General features: G+C 55.6%; 1 protein-coding gene across 16 annotated transcripts in view; it reads left to right on the top strand.

The window, feature by feature from the left end:
- The first annotated feature begins 621 nt into the window (after nt 1–621).
- Nucleotides 622–22,300, top strand: part of MBNL1 (muscleblind like splicing regulator 1) — a 65,161-nt gene continuing 43,482 nt past the window's right edge. For 2 of the 16 annotated variants that reach the window (XM_082767366.1, XM_082767351.1), the window contains exons 1-2: nt 8,828–8,988; nt 21,527–22,104. In XM_082767366.1, the coding sequence (XP_082623492.1) occupies nt 21,931–22,104 (174 nt within the window). In that variant the 5' untranslated portion in view covers nt 8,828–8,988; nt 21,527–21,930. Of the gene's footprint in view, nt 1,056–1,118; nt 1,137–8,825; nt 8,989–9,108; nt 9,213–21,526; nt 22,105–22,300 lie in introns of those variants that run through there. The other 14 variants (XM_082767367.1, XM_082767363.1, XM_082767364.1 and 11 more) reach the window with 11 other exon arrangements.

The raw sequence follows: 22,300 nt of genomic DNA, 5'->3' as shown, positions 1-22,300 counted from the left end.
GGGCCAGGCGCTGCTCGCCATTCCCCACAAGCATGCAGCCCTCTTGGCCTGCATGCAGAAAATGGCTTAAAAAAGCAGAGCGGAAGCCACACAGCGTTTCCGCCACAGCCGTGCCCGTGCTGCTTCTCCTCAGACGCTGCCCCTGGCACCCCAGGCCCTGTCCCGGTGCCACCACGGTGCAGGCGGCCATTCCTAGCCTCGCGGCCCTGCCCGGCGCTGTGACAGGGGCAGGCACAGCTGCAGTCACGGGTAGCGTCTGCCTCGGGGCTGAGCAACGAGCGGGTGCTTCCAGCACGTTCTGTGGCCCTCGGCACGTTCTCCTTCCTCACCGGCTGCCGGCACAGCAGCCCGGGGCTGGGGCGCCCACCCCAAAAACAACCGGGGGTTCTCCAGCTGTGCCGCAGCAGAGCGGGCCGGTGCTGGTGGCGGCGTGGCTGCCGTTATCTGCGGCTCGCAGGGCCCGGCACAGGAAGGGAGCGCGGCTGCTGTGGCGGGGCCTCCGCCCGCAGCCCTCGCCCACCCCCGGGCTTCTGCCTTGTCGGTCGGCCAGTGCCTGTCCCCAGCACCAGGTGCCAGCGCCCGATTAGCTGGCCGGGCTGCGCCGCTTCCATTGGGGGTTTTGAAACACGCAGCCGTGCCCAGCAGCCAAGAGCCTTGCCCGTGGCGCGAGCCACACGCGCTGCAGCGGCCTCTGTCATCAGGGACGTGCCTGCAATGCAAAAGCACTTCCCCTAACATTCTTTTTTTATATTAGCTGACAGTAATTTTTGCTTCTTTAAGAAAATATATATGCAAACTGCAGCCCGTCACCATGGTTACTGCTGAATGCTACCGAGAATAGCTCATTTCACATTCTCAGACCCATAGGGTTCGGGAGCCGCAATTATTTTGGCCTTTCACCATTTCCCCTCCAGCTAGGCCACCGTCCCGCCGTTGCAAAGAGAGCATGTTGTAATTAGCCCAGCGCCGCCGGGCCCGGCGCGGAGGAGGCGGTGGCTGCGCCGTCGCAGCGCTGGAGCCGTGCTCAGACGAAAGCCGCGCAGGAGGCGAGGCAGGTAAGAGCTGCGCTTTTTGTCCCGCTCTGTAGCCCTTGCAAACTCACGGTAGAATGATACACGGTGCTTTAGGAGGTTATGGTAAGTCATTTAGAAAGGTAAAGAGTTTTATTATGCCTACATCTTATTGCACATACTTTAAGAGTTAAGTTGGGGAAGATTTAGATAGTGTGCTAAAAAAACCACTAAACTTAAATTTTGCTCTGCAAAGTTTACGTAAAAAACTCTGCAGTACCTAGGATCCCTGAAGCAGCGGCAGTGCCTTAGGGTCAGACTCCCAAGCTGTTTGCCAAGCAGACCCTTCCTTGTGGGCTCTGCACGAGGTGGGACGTGTGGCGGGGATGCGAGCGGCACGCCTGGCCCCATGCACCCAGCCATGGTGCCGTGGCAGCCTCTCCGTCTTTTCTCACGTTCTGTTTGTTGATGTTTCATCAGTTTGTCTTGTCCAAGGTTTGTTTCTCTGGAAAAGCTGAGAGAAAGATTTTGGTGTGCTGTAGGGAGCCAGGTCAGTTTCTTCACAGCGGCTCATTCCGTACGGTTAGCAGAGCCGGGATGCGGTCAGGGGCTTGTGCCGGTAACACTGCTGCCTCAGCCATGTAGCATCAGCACCCGGCTGCTCCATGCAGGCCAGATGCTGGCCCCCGGCAGCCCCATCCTCCCTGGGCGGCCAGAACCAGGGACCTGCAGCTGCCGTGGCCTTGTTCGCAGCGGGTGGCTTGTAGAACCCGATCTAACTAACATGGCGCTAACCCCCCTCGTGGTACGACATGCGTTGCCGCCGGCGCGGGTCCCGCCAGTTCTCCCTGATAAAACGTTGTTGGATCCAGGCCAGAGCCCACCTGGGCCAAGGGCCTGCGCTTCTCATCTCAGAGGTCGCAGTAAGTGGGAGGGGGCCCCTGCCACTGGTTAAAAGGCGTTGAAGAAATTGTCTTCGTAGAGAACGCGGAGGGCAGAGCATATATCATAATTATTTGCTGTGAAATTAGCAGGGAGGAGTTTGCTCATTTATACACTTTCAGGCTTGTAGAGGTTTGTCTAAATATTTTATTACTTTTAATAAAATATTTTATTACTTTTAGTAAAATATTATCACTTAGTATTTGCACAAAGCTTGAAAATCAAAAGGACCGTGCAGTGGAAGTGCCAAGTGTGAAATCCGTACATTGTCTTTATGAAAATGTACAGGCAGTGAATACCAGTAAAACAGAACAAAAACCCTTCTCAGTACTGTAGTGTGAGATCGATTGCCTCCATGTTGCTGTACAGCAGAAGCGGAAGTTCTTTACCAAAGAATTTGCGCTCTGATAAAAGAGATGTAAGAATTACTTTCTTTACTGGCAACACTGAAATTTAATGTCAGACTCTTCTGGAGAATGTAAGTTTTATGAGTGCTGAACAAACAACATCAGGAACTGAATAGCTTCTTGAGAGCCACAATCGTTTCAATCTACATTTGAAGTAACTTGTGTATCTACCTCTTATAATGGCCAGCAAAAAAATGGAAAATTAGAGCCCGATGTTTATTTTGTAACTATTGTACTCAACCATTTGGTGCGATAAACTGAAACCACAAGGCATATTTCAAGCTTGATTGATTGGCACTGCAATTTTTGTTTCTGTAACAGAGAAGTGAGAGCACGCTGCAGTCCCACAGGTGCGAGCCTGGCAGTAGCTGAGCCGTGAGCAGCAACCTGGTGCTGCCTGGGTGCTGCCTGGATCCTGAGGGAGGCTCCTGAGGCCGCTCGGGGTGTTTTAATTTATTTGTCCTTTCAGTGATACACTATGATAAATACTAAGGAGAAAAGCCTCGCATTCAGCTGGACAGCGGGAAGTGTCTGTAAAGCTGAACAAAACTTTCTGTGCTCATGGCTCATCCACTGCTGGTGCTGGCCTTGGTAAATGGATGAGGAGACGAACGTGCCATTGCACATTTGCCTGAAATCCTGGGAGCTGTTCAGCTAGTTCTGAATCAAATCGTGCTCTTTTCTGCTGTTTTCTTTTTTTGTAACTTCTTTAGCAAGATTCCTGTTGCTTCCCAGTCCCTCTCAGCCAGGAGTTAGGCTCGGCACTGTGTGCTGTGAGCCTGCTGGCCAGCTCCAGCACTCGGTGGCCGTGAGCTGCAGCTGGAGCGGGCCCAGACCCAGCTCTGGGCACCCCGGGGCCCTGCAGGGAGCCGCGGGCTAAAATGGCTGCGCTGGTGGGGCAGGGACCGAAGAGCTGCTGCCGCGCGGGCGCTTCAACAGGCGCGCTTCATGCATCGCTGGCGGCGTCTTCCTGCCCGTACAGGATGTCTTGAGAAACTGCTCTCTGCGGGGTGGCTAGAGATGGGCTGTAAGGCTTCCCTCATCTGAGTCACCATGTTCTACAGGTTTAAATAATCTCTCAGAGTAAGAAACTTGCAATTACAAAGAGAAAGTTTAAAGATATTTTCATCCTATGTCCCTAGTGACGTGGCTGTTACAAGACAAACCATCGCTCAAAAGTTTTCCCTTGAAACTTTTCCCTTTGGGTCATTCTGAAATAGGTTCTGGAAGTGGGAAGTGCTTATGTTCTGCTGTAGGCATAGCTGCGAAGATGCCAATAACCATCCTCAGTTATAACACCCAGGAAATGTGGGTGTTGCAATGCTGGACTTGTAGAGCTTCTGCCGCTCTGAACTCAGTCCTGAGCACTGCAGCCTTTCTTGCTTGGACAGCAGCAGCGCGGTTTCCAGAGGGAAGGGCAGCAGCTGTTTCACAACGTTCAGAGGCCAGAATCTTACTTCAGTGCTGAGAGGCCTGTGTCAGCCCAGCCAGCGAGGGGTTCCTCTTTTTTGCTCCAGTTGTAGTAACACATAGTGACTCTACAGCATAAAATGTCTTCCAGAATATTTTCTGTGTACACAATATACTTCTTTTTTCCCTCATCTCCTAATTTATAGTTTTTTCTTTGAATGATATATGAAGCTGGAGCATACAATGAAATATTTCTTCATCTCTGCTGGGAAGATAATTAGTCCATTGTTCTGTGTGGTATCCCAGATGATAATCTGGGAGACCGCTGAATTGGAGATTTCCTTACGATTTCCTCTCCACCATGCCCTGCCTGGACAGCTGCTTACTGCAGAGCTGCACTTGATATCTCAAAGTAGTACTCTGCAGTTTAATCTGCTGGAACCTATGAAACCTGTATAAAATAGAATACCCGAGTTGTAGGATATAGCAAGAAACCACCTCACATACGAATTAGGCACCAAACCAATGACGAAGCAAACTCGACCTGTATCTTGTTGAAGGAGCAGTGTTCCGAGGCCCAGCACAGGGACACGGCCAGCAGTGGCAGGTCCCCAGCGGGGCAGGACTGGCTCGGGCGGCTGCAGGTCAGTGCGTGCTTACAGGAAAATGGGAAAATGACAGGAAAGTGAAGTTAAGTAGATCTGAAGTGCCACTGCAACCGAGTAACAGCTTTGGAGCAAGGACCTTTAAAGCTGTGGGGAGGAGGGGGCATGGGGTAGGGAAAGTGGGGGCTGCGCAGCAGCCGTGCCAGCTGCCGGGGCTGCGAGCATCTCGGTGGCCACGCACTCGCTTTGCTGCTGGTCCTGTGCGAGGAGGCACGTCTTAGTCACTGGGTAAGTTTTAAAGCTAGCTCTGTGCATGAAAAAGATCATTTGTACAGATGCTGCTCTACTGCGGTTATTTGGGGGACAGCTGGGCAACAAAGAGTTTGTGCAGAAAACTTTGTGACCGGAACAACGGCTTTGTAAATGCCCAGTGTACTGATGTAAGCGTATGGAGAGGAAACAGACTCACGTATTCCTTTGTGATAGAACAGAAACAGGAAGGGCAACAAATGATCCATTACAATATTCATTCCCAGACACTACCAAGGCGTGTGCAGCTGATGCCGCAGTTATCTGAGTGGTGCATCTGTGCCCTTGCTTTATGTATCGACAGGCAAAGTGATCCAAGTCAGGCAAATGTGAAAATAAGATGGGACACCAATTGTCACAACATTTTTACTGCTCTAGATTAAGCTTCTTTGAAACACACACGTGAGTTCATGGCACACTTCCCTAAAAGGAAAATGATATTTCTTTACATCCTTTCAGTTTTCAGTTTTTATAAGAAAAAGTAAAAGAAGGTAAATAACAGAAATACCAAGAAACTCTCCCTTCCAACAAAGGGCCTCTGCTTCCCTGTGCACTCAGTACTCCGGGATGCTTCCCCAGAGCTGCTCTGTCTGGGAGCTTCGAAGGAGGGACGTTCGAGTCATTTTTCACAGAGGGTTTAGCAGTGCTGCGTGGGCTGTTGTGGGGTGTGATTAGAGCACACAGAATGAAAAGTTAATTAATTAATACCAGAGTATACAACAGAACAAAAAGCTTTAAGAAGGAAACAACTGAGTTCAGATCTCTTGAGAAGTTACCGTCTCTCTCCCAAAGTGCAGGAATTATTCCCTGCAGCTGAAAAGCACACTACCAGCTCATTTCACAAAACATAACTTTGCTTGGTTCAGCCCTGAGTACCGATGGGGGAAAAGGCAGATTCAAGTTCCTGTCGTCCCCAAGCCTGATAAATTTCCAAGCAAATAGCCAAGTGATTTGGTTTATTCTGTTTAAGATTAAAGGATGGGAAAGATGTAATTCTGAGCAATCACTTGAAATTTCAGAAGCCAACAGAAACTCAGTATCAATAAATGACCAGAAGTAGCATTCAATTGCAATAGATGTTACTTTAGTTTTTTTTTTTTTTTTTTTCCACATTCGTAAGGTAAAATTAAACATACCGGGACTACTGAGTATGGATAGCAAGTGACGCTTGGAATTACAAACACAAAGTGCACAATTCAGGGGGAAAAGGACAAGGATGAGGGGCAGAACACAGAAACACAAAGCTCTAGCACACCTACAGACCCTGGTGTGTTTGGTAGGGAAAAAAAAAGTTGAACCAAGGTGTCTGTTGATGGAGATATTGGACAGGAGAAACCTCCATGCCCGATACCTGAGATAAACCCTTTGTCCTTTTCACTGTTTTCTCAGATGCTGATTTCCCTTGTAGTTTCCGTGTGGTTCGCTATTCATTTTGGCTGTGAACGAACACCAGTCTCAGAGCTTGTAAGAAAATAAGTTGGTTGGGAATCCCAGTCTGGGGAAACAAGAGCAGGCTGCAATTCAACCAGGTCTGAAACTGGGAGACTGTCTGGGGGGGGGAGCGAGCACTTGGGCTTATTTTTTAGCAGCAGGCACCGCTGCAGCGTCGCGACTTGTGGCAGCACCCAGCCGCAGCGTGTTGCTCTGGCAACCGTTTGCTTCAAGGCAAAAGCATCCGGCATGGTGTAGTAACATTTAGTAGTAGAAGGGCTCAGGATTCAGGATAAAGTCACCTAGGAGCACCTGGCGTTCCCTGAAGCCGTTTTTTCCACGCCAAAAGAAGGCAGGCAGGAAGAGGTGTGCGAACATCTCAATCCCAGCCCGCATGTGCAGGGCGGTGTCACACAGCCCCGCCGGGAGGTGCCTGCCCCGCGATGGAGCAGCCACCTGAGGTGGTGGGGAGCCAGGAGCAGTTCCAGGCCAAACACAAAAACTTCGTGACATGAGGGCCTTGTGTAGCTTTTGTCTTTTGGTTCCTGTAGCACGTGGAACCGAGCTCCTCGTGTGGCCTGTGAACGTGGCCAACTCCATCGCTGAGCGTCTGCGGCGCCGCACGCCCCGTGAGCAAGGGACTGGTGTGCAGCAGGCGGGGAGGTAGGAAAGGTGTGTGCCTCCTCCTGGGCAGCGCCGTGCCTCTTGGCGTGGTGTGAGTCATGCTGGCGGCAGAACGGGACTCTTACCACAAATATCCATGCTCTGATCAATTACTTTTCAAAAGAGAAAACTCCCTGGAAGCGGAGCGGTGACTGCAACGCTTCCTAAATCTAAAGGCAGCCCCCGCGGAAACCTCCTGCTGTAACCGGGGCTGTGCTCGCAGCGGCCTGTGGCTACAGCACCAGGGGCTGGGAGGTACAGGAGCTGCTGCAGCACTCGCCATGAGGTGACACGGTCTGAATTCTTCCCCGTGGAGGAAACCAGAAACTGAAAGTTTGAGGGACGAAAGAATAACTGAAAGTGAGGTTTTTGAGAATGCATGCTTGGATCCATTCAAATACACTCGCTCTTATCAATGTTCCAGTGTTTCACAGAGCACAATATTTTAAAACACAAAGCTAAGCAAAGCGTCTGCAGGAATCAGTGCAAACGTTCGTAGGGTTTTGGCTTAAATTCGGCTCAGACATGATTGGTGCTTTGATATCAAAAGGCAAAGAGAATTCTGCCATTGATTTTATTAATATAGCAAAATACAAAGTAGAGAACTTAAAAAAAAAAAAAAAGTTTTTAAAAGGCATGAGAATATTTAATGGAAACTTTTTTTTAAAAAAAAGAAAAAACTGAATTAAGAACATAAAAGGTAAACTGTGATCCTTGGGGATGGAGCAGAGAAGGGGGGATCCAGAGGAAACCTCACTGAGGTTACAGGCAGAAAGGGCTGGGAGAGGGACCACAAATGGTCACTTAATCCACTCCCTTGCCCCAAGGCAGGACGCAGGTACCTAAATCACTCATCCAGACGAGTGTCTAGCCTTGATTCAGTATCCTTGGCAGTCGTCTTTTTTATCCAGGTCCAGCCTGAATCTCTCTCACTGCAGTTTAAGCCCATCTTCTTGTCCTCCCCGCCGTAAATGCAGAGACAAGATCATTCCCTGCTCTTTATACTCTCTCTACATCTTGGGAGATTGTTGCTGTGTTTCCCTTCAGTCCTGGCTTTGCCAGACCATTCCAGCTCTCCCTGCCCTCCTGTTCTCTGGGGCCGACCCCATGTGTCCCAGCTCGGTGTGCCCGGCTGTCGCGGAGCTCCCTTCTGCACGGCCATCAGCGCCCTGGGACGGGGCACATTTAAGCTACATCTGACTAAATCCATCTTATTGCGGCTCACCTGTCTGTTAGATAGCGCTGCCAGGCCCCTGCTGCAGAAACACGAGGAACCTTTAGCGATGAGGCACAGCTGCCGTGTCCTCCATCAGGGCGCTGGCTGGGGGTGAGGCCGGTGGCCTGCAGGCCCTGGTGTGTCCAACCGGGCTCGGTATCTGCACAGCGCTGCTGCAGCGGCTCCTGTCAGAGCTCAGCCCCGCTGCTGGCAGCGTCCCCCTGTCCCCCTGTCCCCATGTCCCCGGGCAGGACGGGCTCCTGCAGGGAAGGGGCTGCTGGGTGGGGGGGCTCAGCGCAGGATCAGGGCCCTGCGGGTGCCGGCCGCCTGCTCTCCGAGCAGCACCAGCCGGGCCGCCAGCTCCACGGCTGGGTGCCGGGGTTCCTCTAGTGAACGCTCTGCGCAATTTCAGGCAGTGCTTTAATTACTGCTGTAAATGAGCCCAGGGGGTCGCCTGCCCCTCGCTGGGCTGCAGCCCCTGAGGGGGGTGCTGGGTATAGGGCGCTGGGTATGGGGTGCTGGGTATAGGGTGCTGGATATGGGGGTGCTGGCTGTAGGGTGTTGGATATAGGGTGTCAGCTGTAGGGTGCTGGATGTGGGGTGCTAGATATAGGGTGCAGGCTGTGGGGCGCGGAGGGGGCCGAGGGGAGGCGGCCCCGGGGGTGAATCCGGGGGGAGCCCCGCGAGGCCGCGCGGTGCCGGAGGAGCCCGGAGCAGCCCCGTGAGCAGCGGGCGGGCCCGAGGAGGCCTCGCGGCGGGGCCGTTTCCCGGCTCCCCCCCCCCCTCCCCGCTTCCTCCCCTCCCTCCCTGCCGAGCCCGGGGGCGGCGGCGCACGTGTGCTCGGCGGCTCCGCACCGTGACTCATGAGCCGCCGGGGCTGAGGGGGGGCTGAGGGAGGCCGCTCCCCGCGCACCGGGGGCCCAAAACGCCGCCACCGCCGCTCCCCGAGCCCGCGCCGCCGCCTCGCCCGCTCCCGGGGACCGCGGGCGGCTGAGGTGAGGGCACGGGGGGGGGGGCACCGGGAGAGGGAGGGGGGGGGCGCCGGGACCCCGCGGGGACAGGGCCGGGGCCGGGGCCGCGCTTCCGGGCGGGGGGGGGGCGGCGGCGGAAGCCGGGAGCTGGGGCTGGGGCCGGGGCGGCGCGGGGAGAGCGGGGCCGGGGCCGCCGCCACCAGCACCGGCACCACCGGCACCGGCACCGGGCCGCCGGCATGACAGAGGTGAGCGGGGACGGGACGGGAAGGGGACGGGAAGGGGACGGGGACGGGAGCGGCGCGGCCGGGCCCGCCAGGGGCGGTGGCGGTGGCCCGGGGGGGGGGCCGGGGCTGGGCCCGGGGGCAGCGGCCGCCCTTCCCCGCCGGCCGCCTTATTGGGATTCTCGTTATCGTTTTGGGGCGGAAAGCTCAGGAATCGGGACCTTCACCCGGCGCCCGGCCCGCTGCGGGGGGAGCAGGTGCCGGGAGGGCGGCGCTGCGGGGGAGGGGGGGGCCCGGGGGGAGCCCCAGCGGCACCGCTGCCCGCAGGCGGCCCCGGGGAGCGGGGAGCTGGGGGCAGGGAGCGGGGCGCTGCCTCCACGGCTCCTGCGGGGTCAGGGCCAGGCGCCGTGAAACCGAGCGGGGCTCCCCGGGGGCTGGAGGATCCGCAGCACGGCCTGGTTGGGCTGGGGCTGAGTAAAAGGTGTTAAATACAAAGCACAATGGGGAGTTCAAGCCTTATAGCCAGGTAGTCTCTAGGCTCAACGCGCTACCCAGCTGTGTTGTGTGTGTGCATTTATGGGAGTTGTGGAGCCCGCCCGGTGAACCTGACAGCCGAGAGCACAGCTCTGTGCGGTTGTTATTCACGTGGGTACTGAGAGAAGGTGCACAGGCAACAGATACAGAGCCTGATACGAGAGAGAGAAAGGCTCAGGGCTAGTTTGTTGTCACACTCGCTTTGTTTTGATTGGCAGGAGAGGATCTGAGCCCAGGGATGCTTGGTTGTACTATGAGGCAGATGAATGAATGGGCAAAACTGAGGAATTTGTCATTCACTCGAGTCACAAAGCAGTGCAGAAGCCGTCCTGCAAAAGCAGCCACCGAGGGTATCGTGCCCGTACACCCACCGCACAGTGTTCCCTGCGGTGGGAACAGCGGTGCTTTTAATTTCATTTATCCAGCAAATCCTCCTGTAAGTTCGCTTTCTTAGAAGTGTCATGAAGCACAGCTGAGCCACGTGCTGGGTAGGCACAAGCTTTGTGTGTTGGTTTTTAATCTGGTCTAAAATCTCTCTTGCAAACATGAGAAAAGGGGAGCTCAGGTGTGCCCGATGGCTCTGCACAGCCTGCTGGGCACACTGAGCACCCCGCCTCACCCTCGTGGCAGAAAGTGACTGATGGATCAGTCTGGCAAATCAGCAGAGGTAATAACAGAGAGCATCTCCCCTAAGGAGCATCAGCAGATCCCTTCGGTTGGTGGAAGCAGGGAATTTCACCTTGAAATTTCCCTGGCTGCAGAGCAGGCTGCGTGCCCTGCTCCTCCTACGGGCACACGTGGCCAAGGGCTGCCCTGCTCCTGAGTGATGGTGTGCGCTGCTGGGATGGGGGCCTGCCGGTCAGACGCAGATCACCAAACCCTCCTTCTGGGCACGGTGCTCAGATGGGAAGGCAGCAGGGTGCTGTGGCCGGGTGGTGGTGCCAGGGCACCTCTCCGGGCTGGCCCCGGGGCGAGGAGCAGCGCCGGGTCCCGCTGCCTCTCTGGGGCTGTGTGGGGGTGGCGTGGCCGTGCCTGCAGGTCTGGGATTCCACGGAAAAATCTCCGGGGGATTTGCTGACTTTCCTTAAACTGGAGCTGACGTTGATTCATCCTGCTTTGGAGAGTTTACAGGAGGTAGTCAAGATTAAGCAAGTGTGAAAGGAGCTGCTCCAACCTGAGCTGTAGGCTTTCGTTTTCAGTTCTGGAGACAGGTCGGCTTCCCCTGCCTGGTTCCACCCCTCAGATTCTGGTCCTCGGTCGCTGCATGAAGCCAGAGATGCTGTTTATCATTTACTAGTAATACCTGGTAATAACTACCGAGTTTAACTTCATTCTGCTTCCTGTGGTGAGCCAAGGACTGAATAAGCCAACGTTTTTTGGCCCCTCTGTGACAAATGTCCCACGTTGATGCACGTTTGAGAGCAGCCCGTACCCTCGGCGCTTTCTTTCACCAAGCTGCCCATGTTACCTCGCTGTACCCTCTCGATTTTTATTTTCCTTCGAGGACTTGTTTTATTCTGCTTCCTCGGAGTGAGCGCAGGGGTGGCAGCAGCACAGGGATGCCTGTGATTAGGAGGATGAGCCTCAGCGCCTCCTGATGCCCGGAACAGCGGATGATCGCTGCTTGGGAACTGTGTGGATGAACTGGGGCCCTTGGTTCTCTGCCAGAGCCAACACCAAGGAAGTGGCACACGTTGGGTTATAACAGACACCATCAAGTAACAATTCATCACCTTCAAAGGCATAATAGGTGTTTTCCTTTGCATTATGCACATTCTAAATGCAAACGCCATGCAAAGGTAATTTTGCTGTTAACCAAGATCAGCTCATTAAGATAGAGCTGCATGAAGTTGTTCCCTTTTGCTGTCAGTTCTATTTTTTTACAGTATTGGCCCATGCTGAGGATGACTCCTGTAATTATGAGCATTTATCAACACAATCTTGCCACTGCTGTCAAGAAGAACTTTTACAGTGCTGTATTTTGTATGTTTTCATGAGGGTTTTCCAGTGTGAGTGGAAGGACGCCCGTGTCGGCGGGCAGCTGGTGGCAGTGGTGTGGGTCTGGAGCACCCCATGGCACAGCAGCACCACACGAGGGCCCAGATCCCTGCCCTGTGCGGGTCCAGGCTTCGATGAACGGGTTTGTGGGGCCAGCAGCTGCGGGGGAGAGGGCTGGCAGGGACGCCTGCCCCAGGTTCGGTGGCTCCTCGCTGCACAGCGTCCCCCTGTCAGCTCCGTGGCTGCTCCCTGCCGGTGGACACAGCAGCCCCCCCTGCTTGTGCTTCTGGGGGCTTAGAGCAGTTGCCCCAGATTTTTTTATTAACAATTACGTATTGTAAACTCAGTTTCCCAAGTAATGCAGCAAAGTAAGCAGCATTTCCTTCCTGTGAGCCCGTAATTATTTACCAGAAGGATAAACATGTGAGTGCTTTTTTGGTGCTGTCCTTGGTGACGTTTGGAGCCTGCCCTGCCGTGAGGGTGTGCGATTGCAGTTCCCATCGTGGCAGCAAAAGTTTGGAGCAGCTTACAGGGAAAGAGAAAAGGACCCTTAAAACTGCACCACGGTTGTGTGGAACTTGAGTGCATCCCAGGACAGCGAAATACACGTTTAGGGCAAAAAGTTGGAAGGTGAGGGGGGTGCGGTTCATGATGGGGCTTAGCTCCTGGCCTGGCATTGAAGTGAGCGGTGTTGCCCTATCCCATCCCATCCCCTCCTGTCCCATCCCCTCCTGTCCCATCCCACCTGTGCTGGCCTCTGTCCTGGCTCCCTCTGGAGAGCGAAGCCAGCAGCAGCTCCTGTTGCAGAGGAGTAACTGCTGGTACACGGTGCCGTGCCCCGCTCGGGGGCAGCAGCAACTCCTCTGCCTCGGGGGCTGGCCTGAAATCCTCCCTCAGCCTCTGGTGGCCACCACCTGAGCCGGTACAGGTCAGCGTGAGGTTGTTGGTGCCTGTTGGGCTGTTGGATGGCTTCATGGGGCTTGGTGTGTGCTGACCCCGGAGTGACGTCCAGCTCTGGATCAGGAGAATCACTTTTCCTCTGCTATCAATTATTTTTGCGTGCTGTCAGCGCTACCCAGCGAGATAGCCCATGTTTCCAATGAGGGGTGGATGTTAGAAAAGTCTGTTATCTGCCAAAATACCTTTTTTGAGGTATCTGGGAGAGCTCCCTTTTCAGTGTACTCTAAAGGGAAAGCCTGCAGTAGATCTCATCCCTTAGCTCCTGCTAAGGCCTAAGCATGTGCTCACTGAAGGCAGCTCAGTTTTCAATGGGCTGATTGCTGGTTGCTATTAATTAGAGGCAGCAGCTTATAAGCTAAAGACACGCTTATGTCACTAGGATGCTGAGGAGTGCACTCAGAGGTAATTTGCGTTTGAATCTACAGATTGTGCAGAAAAACTGAGGAAGCCAGGACAGAGCAAACCAAGGCCATGTGAGCTCTCCTTTCGGCGAGCCCGGCGGACAGGGGCGCGAGGCACGGCACGGCGCCACGGCACAGACACCAAACGGAGGCGTTTTGGGGTGTGAATGTGCACGCTGTGCGCGTTGGTGGCTGCATCAGGGTGAGCTCCAGCACAGCAGAAGTGCCGGGCGGCTCACGGCCCGAGCGGCGTGCTGCTTGCCGTTTGGAGAAGCGAGGTGTCCCGCAGCCCGCCCAGCCGGGCTCGCCGCACGATATCGGTTCTTTGTCTGGGTCTGCAGGTGGCAGCTGAAACTTCAGAATACAGCCCGGGTGCTTCTGCTGGAAGCACACCTTGCTGCCTGCCTCCCAGAGAGGCTTTTGTTGTAAAAGGAAGGTTTTTTCACTTACATACTTGTCATAAAAGGAATTTTTTTTTTCCACTCAACCACTTGTCAGTAAGGTTACATTCGGAGCTGGTTCTTGCAGGAGGTGCCTCTCTTGCTTGCAGTTGCATACAAAGAAGAGCAGCGCACACTGAACATCCCCCTTATCGCCCTGTACCACATTTTATGTATCTCGTAGTAAGATGTTTTGTTTCTACGGTTTCAGACTTGGTGTTTTAGAAGATTAATAGACTTAGCAGCCCTGTTTGTTAAGCTTAGTGATGATAACAACGTAATAAGTCATGAGACAGTCACGGATCATCCGGCAAAGCACAGTAGGCCTTGAGGTTGAACTTAGAGCAGGTATTTTTTGGAAAGAAGACTAAAACGTTGCAGACTCCGTACATAACGCTTCCTGACTTGGGCGGGTGGCTCTTTGTGAGCTCACACTTACCTGGGGAGCGCGCTGGCACGTGTGTGTGCTCTGCAGCCACCGCACACCAAGACAGAGCAGCGCTGGAGCTGTGCGTGCCCGCTGCTGGGCACCACGGGCGTGAAGCACAGCACGGCACGGCACGGCACCGCTCCCTGCGCAGCCCCCGTGGGCTCGCCGTGCCAGCAGGGCCAGCGGCAGCAGCAGCAGCAGGGCCGGGGCCACTGGCTGGGGCTGTGCCGTGCCGTGCCGTGCTGTGCTGTGCTGTGCTGCCGCCAGGGCTGGCCTGGCTCGGGAGGCTGAGTAAGGGCTTGGGAACCCAGTCCGGCTTTGGGCTGCGGGCCCAGTCCTTCCAGAGAAGTTAATGGGAATCGTTCCTTCTAAAAAAGGCAGAGCGGCCGCGGCTTGTCCGTGCAGCCCAGCCCCGCGGGGTGGTGGGCCGGGGGCAGTGCCGGGAGCAGGGCTCCTCAGCGGGGTGGGCTTCCCCCGCTGGGGGCAGCTGCTGTCGGGGAGAGCAGAGCTCGCTGCACTAATAGGGTCGAGGCACATCCGAGGTCTCTAATCCCTCCTTACCCGTGCGGACTGAGGAGTCTGCCAGGCGGTGGCAGCTCGATGGAGCAGGCACATCTGTCAGGTTTTCCAAGCAGGTTGCCAAGCTGAAGGCAACCGTAATTAGGCCTGGATTCACTGGAGAAAAAGAAAACAACCCCAAAACAAATAAACCCAACCAAACAAGCAGCAGACGCACCACATGTCTGTGTGTGAGCGCACGTGCCCGAGCTCTGGGATGCAGGCGTGTGCCTGGGTTTGCCCGCACAGAGGTGGCCCGCTGGCCCCAGAGGTGCCCTTCCCCTGCGTGCCCTTCCTCTCCCTGGCTGCTGCGGCGGTGCCGTGCCCTCTGCTTCCCGTGGCAGGGAGGTGCTGCCAGCCCCGCGGGCTGAGAAACGCGGCCTGGCTTACTCAGGAGAAACAAACCGGTAGTTGTTGTTTTTTTTTTTTCTGTGACTCTCAGAAACTGGGAAAAAAAAAAATCCAAACACGAATTGCCTCTTGCCGTGTTTGGAAGCTTCGTTAGTGCCTGAACGGCGGCTTTGTCTCCGGGTGTGTGCCTTTGTTTTGAAGTGCAATCCTTTCTATATGTGGCTCTATGTGGGAACCCTTCGGTGCTCGGTACGTAGGCAGAACTTAAAATGACTTTGAGGCTTCTTCCCAGGCAGTGAAAAAGAAAAGGTAGCGAATCAGTGATATTAATAATGCAATTATGTGCTCCTCAGCCTTTGATGTGTAACAGTTAAAAATGTTCTTCTGGGGGTGCAGACACTTGCTTTTATGGCTTAGCTCTGCCAACTGCTTAGAAGAAAGCCCCCGGCAGCGTATCTTGCTGTTTATCAGCATTTTACTGAGCCCCTGGATTTATTTGTGCCAATCTATTCCATAAATTAACCTTTAGGATGTGATTTTTTGCGGAAAGTAGGCACAGCTCTGCTCCTTTCTTCTAATTAAATACAGCTAACGGTGGCATCTCGAGTGCAGTAGCTTGAACTTCTTTCACTCATTTTTCTGCATGACTGACAGAATTATTGCTTTGGGTTTTTTGTTTTGTTTTCTACAACTCGTAAGCACTCTGTCTTTTGTCACAGTAAGTGTAGAAATTACTTCATTTTCCTTAAATCTTTTCAGAAGCTCTGTTCAAATATTCTGCTTTTTTTTAAGACTAGGATTTTTAACTTTCATGCTCACTATTTTTAAATGAGTTTGTAAAGGTACGAGTGAGAATTCAGGGGAAGCAGTGATCTTTGTGAGCTCTTTTCAAGGCTCCTCGCTGCGTGGTTCAACGTCGGTAGCTTGCGCAGGTGTTGCTGCAAGAGGAGGTAAGCTGAGATGCCGAGCAGAGGGCAGGGAGGAATCTTCCACGTGGGAAATACGAGGGGAAAGCTGATAAAAATAGCGGAGGCAGACAGTTCTGATGGATGTTTGGGGCATTATGCAAGCCTCTAAAATTGCCGCGCAGCACGAGGAACGTTAATTGGAACGTGGCCGGAGGGCTCGCGGGCTTCAGTGCGGGATCTCCGGGTGCTTTCTGCCCCGCAGGCTCGCTCGGTGCCGGCTGTGGGGCAGCGGGCCCTGTGCCACGCCGCCTGCCCCGGGACGGGCCGGGCTCCGGGGGCAGCGAGCGCTCGGCGTAGGGCTTGGCCATCTTAAATAGCATGGCCCCAGAGCCGCTGCACTTCTTGCCCAGAACAAAGCGCAGTCACACAGTCCTTATTACTCCTTTTTGCTGTTGTTGACTAATTTGGAGCTTTTACGTGGTACCTGGAGGCACACGGTTACCTAGCTTGCCTGAGACTGTCCACGTGTTGAACTGAATCACACCAAGTGTCCCTGTGCTCCTGGGCACTGTGTTTTTGCTGTGCTAGAATACGCCTGCTACAAATTAAACGTAAGGCCGGAATGTATTCAAAATAGGGGACTGTCTGCTTTCTGCGCAGGGTTTTGTTGGACAGGGACAGGCTGGAGCGCTGCCGGCGCTGCCTCTGAACTCACAGCAGGCGCGGGAGCAGCCCCGGCACCGCGGCCACCCCGCAACTCACACTGACACCGTGTGGGCTGCCCTGCCCCGGGCGCCTGGAGGGGCGAGGGGCATCCCTTTCTGTTTGCCCTCGAGCAGGATGCACAGCGAGGCCGGGCACAGTGCTGGGGCCGCTGGATGCTCACAGACAGCACGTGGCAGGCACTGTGCTGGCGGGACGCGGTGTGGGGAGCTCTCAGCCGTGCCTGTCCCCCACGGGGAGCAGCGGAGCCGTGCCATGCCCTGCAGCGGGGAGCGGTGGCACGAGGAGCGTTCTCCATGCCTGGTAATTGAGCTAAGATTTGATCTCGCTAATTAATCTGGCATGTGCAAGGATCTGAGGGTTGCACCCAGGCTCCTGGTTCGTGGTTAATGCCATGACAAAGTGACCAGAAGGCACGAGGGAAGGGTGGGCAGGGGAGCGGAGCTGAGCAGGGAGGCTCGCAGGCTGAAGGCTGAGCTCTTAGCAGTGAAACGGCCCCGTCAGCACCCAGCCTGGGGCCGTGTCCCTCGGGTGCTCCCCAGGCCGGCGGCCGCGCTGTGCCCGCTGCTGGCAGGCGGCCGCGCTGCCGTGGGAAGGGCGGTACCAGCGGTACGGGTTTGGTGCTGAACCCAGGCACCTTCCCGAGGTTACGTGCAGCTCTGGGGTAGGGCCTGGGCTGCAGCGAGCTGCCAGCGCGCTCTCCTTTGCGCTGAAGTAGCCGGGGAGGCCTCGAGGCCGGGTGCCTGCCGGGTGCCTGCCGCATCTCGCGCAGCGACAACGCCTGCAGGTCACTTGTCCTCCCTGAAAGCACCAGCATCAGCTGAATCGGTGTCAGAGGCAGCGGTCGCTTCCCTTGCTGAGTCACGGGCAGGCTTTCTGCAGGAGTCCCTGTGGATGTCAGTACCCACGTCCCGGATTTACGCGTCTCGTGCCCAACACATGTGCATTCCCCTGTGCTGGTGCAGGTGGCTGCCCATGTGGAAGGCGTTGCGCACGGTGTCATTCCGTGCCATAATTCCACCGCTGTTACCAAAACCTCCCGGTTCTGAGCCTCAGCTGTGGGAGCTGTGTCCCGAGGCTCCTCACACGGCCGTGCTCTTGAGGAAAGCGCCCCAAAATGCTGCTTGCTGCACGCTCTTGTTAACATCGGCTGTGCAGCCAGCGGGCACCTCCGTCCCCGTCCCACTGAAGCAAGCAGGAGGAGTAACAGGTGATTAAAAAATCAGGCACTTGTGTGAGCTAGGGGAAAGAGAAGAAACCTTTATTACTTGAAACGGGGCAGCCGTACCCATCACGCTCCTGCCCCAGGCGTGCAGGAGCCCCCGCTGTGCCGTGGGGCATCCCGCTGGGCCCCGCAGCCCGTGGCGCGTGTCTGTTTGCAGCTCATCAAACAGGGCGGCCTCAGCGTGCAGGGGGCTGAGTAATGAGTAACCTCGGTACTTTTGGAGAGCGTGTCAGGTTCTGTGTTGTGGTAGCAGAAAGAGCTGTTGGTTCTTAAACTTTTGAGTGTTTCGTTTCTGGTTAATAAAAGAGCTTTTCGTTATTTCAATTGAAAAATACTTCTCAGAGATTTAAGGCAAATCACTGGGTTACTCCTGATGTTAAAGATACAAGCTTCTTGTTAGACTCGCTTGGGAAATGGCCCTTATTCCGTGGTTTAATTTCCCCTGTAATTCCCAGGAAAATACGTGACTGCCCATTTGTACCATATATTATGTGAATGTTATGGTAAAAGAATTACCATATGGCTATGGTTTTACTACCAGGAACAGCAGCTGCAATTTTAATGCTGCGGACGGGTACGTGAATGCGTCGCAGCACATCAATCAATAGCAGAATGGATTAAAAGCAGCGTCGTCCTTCCTGCCATTTCGTGTCTCTGGCCTCCGAGCTGAGAGCAGGGCAGCAGCTAATGTGCACATCTTGCTGGGCTAGAGGCAGACACTGACCTTTGCCTATTCCCAGTTATTAATACCCATCCATTTAATGCTCTCAGGTAATGTGAAGTACTGCCAGCTTTGAGAAGGGTTTGAGACATGCAATAGATCAAAAAAAAAAACAAAGGAAGAGGGGGAAAAAATGTCAATCGGCGTGTTTCTTTAGTTTGAAGCCTTTCAGGTGCAGTAACAGTGGCTAATTCGTAACCTTGCTTTCTTTAAGGAAAAGGGAGTTTGCGGAATGTGCAGTATAACTTTCTGACTCGGAAATAGCATTACTCTAATCTACAGTAAGGACTGGGCTGTGGGGTTTGAACGTCAGTGCTGGAGTGGCCTGGCTGCTGTCGGGAGTCGCTTCAGTTTGGTTTGGGACGTGAAGCTTGGAGAGCTGAGCTCAGGAAGGTGTCTTGTTGCTGCCCAAGGTGGTAGCGCATGTGCATTTAGGGCACACACTCCATGACATTGCCTCTTTCCTTGCTATTTATCCAAATTTTATGAACCGAGTGTGCTTGGATGCCTGAACTCCCAATGCAATGTCACACTGAGGTGTTTCTGCTAAGGCGGTTTCAGAAGCTGTGCAGTGTGCTCGAGACAAACACGGTGAGGAGCTGCCTGAGAAGCCCACTGAAGGCAGTGGGAGGTGGCACTGCCTTCCCCAGCTACTCCGTCAGAGCCGAAACAGCACAGAAATAGCCTTTAAACACTGCTGGTACTACTACTACCAAAACTACGTGTATCATGCAAAATATCTGGGTCGTGGAAGTAACGCTGGCAGATTTTTCCCAGCTCTGGTGCGGGGCTTGCTCTGTAGTTGAACACTAACGCGTGCCTGTGGGCTTGCTGGGCTCTGCCACGGGGTGCTGGGCAGGGGGGAGCTGTGAGGTCCCTGGGGGCAGCCCCGCAGCGGGGCACTGTGCTCCGTGGCCGCTCCGTGCCGCTGCCTCGTGCACTGCTTTGCCCGGCGGCGTTCGGAGTCCCGGGCCGAGAGGGGTCTCCCTGCATCCCGCACGCGGTGCGGCCAGCGCAGCTCCTGCGGGTGAGAGTGCGAGACAGATTCGGGTTGCTCAGCAGCAGAGATTACGAGAGGCTATTTCTCTTTAACCTACCCTTCGCTGTTACCGGCCAAGCTGTTAATTAGCTCATTGTTTCGGCTTAATTTTGTGACAGCGCTATAATTACGTCTCTGGGTTCTGCCATGGAGTAATTGCTGTGCCCTCTCCAAATTTATGTTGAGATATGTTATTGGTAAACTTTACATTTGGCAGAGGTGTTTTGAAAATACTCTAAGGCAGTCGGTAATTTTTGTATTTCTTTATTTAAAAGACAGCTATTTGGCAATTTTGAGCTTTGAGATTGTCCTGTCAATGTAAATAGAATATTGATTTTATTCCATTTCCTATCTCATTAGAGTCATTGTCACGAGGATGGATTCATGTTGTGTAATTATCTGCTCTTGCTGACAGTTCCCATGTCATTGAGACTGGCTTTTGCAGCTTCCACTTTCTGTGAGCATAAAAATAGCATTCTTCAGTGCCGTGTTCTCCTTTATTGTTGTGCTCTCTGACTGTCCAGCTCTGTACGTCTTGCTCTGGGAGGCGTGTGTGAATTGAGATAGAGCAGGCAGGAACGTCCAGCAGACCCAGTTACAGGAAGAGTCAAAGCAATGGCTCCTCGGGAGCGATTTCCATTCCGCGCTCAGATGCCTCGCGTCTGTCAGGGGCTGTAGCGAGGAGGAGGAACGCGCCATGAGCCCGGCTGCACAGCGCTTCGTCATGGCGAGAGCGGGAAGTGATAAAAACCGAGCATATTGAACCAGAACTCGGACACCGAGATCAGGTGGCCCTTCTGGTGGTAGTTTCACTTTCTCGGGTGTTTTCAAGTAACGTTGTCATTAATTTGTGAAGCTGTTCCTTAATCATTCTCAGTGACCCTGCTGAGCAGGCAGCAGTCACCTCTGTTACTGTCTGAAGGAATGACTGCGTGGTGCTACTTCTCTCTGCATCTGCCTTGTGTTTTCTGAGAATCATCCTTAATTCACTTTCAATGTTTCTAACTTAGTTTTCCTCAGTTGTATCTGTTTGTGTCCGTTTGCATTCCCAGCAATCAGTGAATACAAAGTTACGCTGTGGCCACATCAGTGTTGCAGCAGTCCCAAGACAAGTAGGGAAAAAAACAAAAAACACAAACCTTTATTATGGAATGGGCTGGTAGGTGGATTCTGGAACCTGCCAGCCCCCAACCAAACTGCAAATAAATTAAGAAACGAAGCACAAAGCGTTCAGCCCCTCAGGTGCAGCCCCCCCCGCTCTGTAGCCGTGTGTCCCGGCTGCTCGGGGACACCCCCGGGGCGGCCCCGCAGTCGCTGCCGGCCCTGCGCAGCCCCGGCTGTGCTGGCGGCCTCTGGGGCTCGCCGGAGCCCCCCTCATGGGCTGGGGACGGGGTTTGTGGGACCAGAGGCGAGGGCTCTGTGACGGCCCGGCCCGGGGCGGGTGGGCTCCTGCAGGGGGGCCGCTTGTAGGGCCGGCAGGGCTGGGGCCGTGTCCAGGGCCGAATCCCAGCCCCGCTGCTCTCGGGCCCTGCTGGCAGCACCCCCCGGGGAGGCACCGCGGCAAATGGGGCGGGGTGCAGCCGTCCCGAGGCGCCCTTTTCACCCCTTTTCACCCATTTTCGCCCCTTTTCGCCCCCGTTGGCTCGGTGCGAGCTGCGGCTTCTCCCCGTGCAGCTTCACAGCCGCCTGGGGCGGGACGGGGCGGGCGCGGGGCCGGGGCCGGGGCCGTGACGGGCAGCCCCAGGTGGCGGGGAGGGACCGGGGGGGGCCGGGGGGGGGCTGCGGGTCCCGGGGGGCTGCGGGGGGGGGGGCGGCTCCGGTGGGGGCGGTGCCCGCGGGGCCGCCCCGGGCCGTGCCCCCCCCCCCCCCTCCCCTCCCGGCCGGGCCGCCTGAGGCAGCGCCGAGCGGCGGCGAGCGTCTGACAGGCGCGACCTCGCATAAGACGGCGGCCGCCATTGGCTCGCCGCCCGGCGTCCCGCTGCAAGGCGGCCGGCGATTGGGCGCGGGGCGCGGCGCGGGGCGCTGTGTAACGTGTCTCTTCTCTCCGCAGGTCGGCACCGGGCTGCCCCCGACGGCCGCGCCGCTGCCGGGGCCCGCTGCTAGAGCGGCCGCCGCCGCCGCTTTTTGCCTTGCTTGCTGCCCGCCGCACCGCCACGACCGCCGCTAGCCCCGGCGCCCCCGGCCTCCTCGCAGCGCTCCCCCCCTCCCCGGCCGCGCAGAGCCGCCAGGTCTACCCGCGCCCGGCCCGCGGCCGCCCCCCCGGCCCGGCCGCCCATGGGTGCCTGAGGGGGCCCCGCGCCGGCCCCGGCTCCCGGCGCCTCGCCCATGAGCGGCCCCGAGCCCTGAAGAGCCGGCGGATCGCGGCAGGGAGCGGGGGGCGCCTCCGCCCTGCCGGGCCCCTGGGCTCGGCCGCCGCTTCTCCCGGAGAGCTTTAACGCCCCGTAAGGCCCAAAGATGGCTGTGAGCGTCACGCCGATCCGGGACACAAAATGGCTCACGCTGGAGGTGTGTAGGGAGTTCCAGAGAGGGACTTGCTCACGGCCAGACACGGAATGTAAATTTGCACACCCATCGAAAAGCTGCCAAGTTGAGAACGGACGTGTAATCGCCTGCTTTGATTCATTGAAAGTGAGTAACTCTTCATTATTTCCAAGGACGTACGGTTACCGACAGCGGCGGCAGCCACAGAAAGCCCGGAGCCCGAAAGGGAGACGCTGCTGCCTGCCGGCCCTTCTGCTGCTCTGATTTGTGTCGATGCTCGCTGTTCTGCCCTGCTCTTTTCCTCGGGGGAAGGGGAAGGGGGAACGGGGGGAACGAGGGGAAG

This window comes from Aythya marila (assembly GCF_965140915.1).
Source record: "Aythya marila genome assembly, chromosome: 9".
In the NCBI taxonomy this organism is placed as follows: Eukaryota; Metazoa; Chordata; class Aves; order Anseriformes; family Anatidae; genus Aythya; species Aythya marila.
The sequence above is the reverse complement of the archived record's forward strand: the minus strand, read 5'-3'. Positions and strand labels throughout refer to the sequence as shown.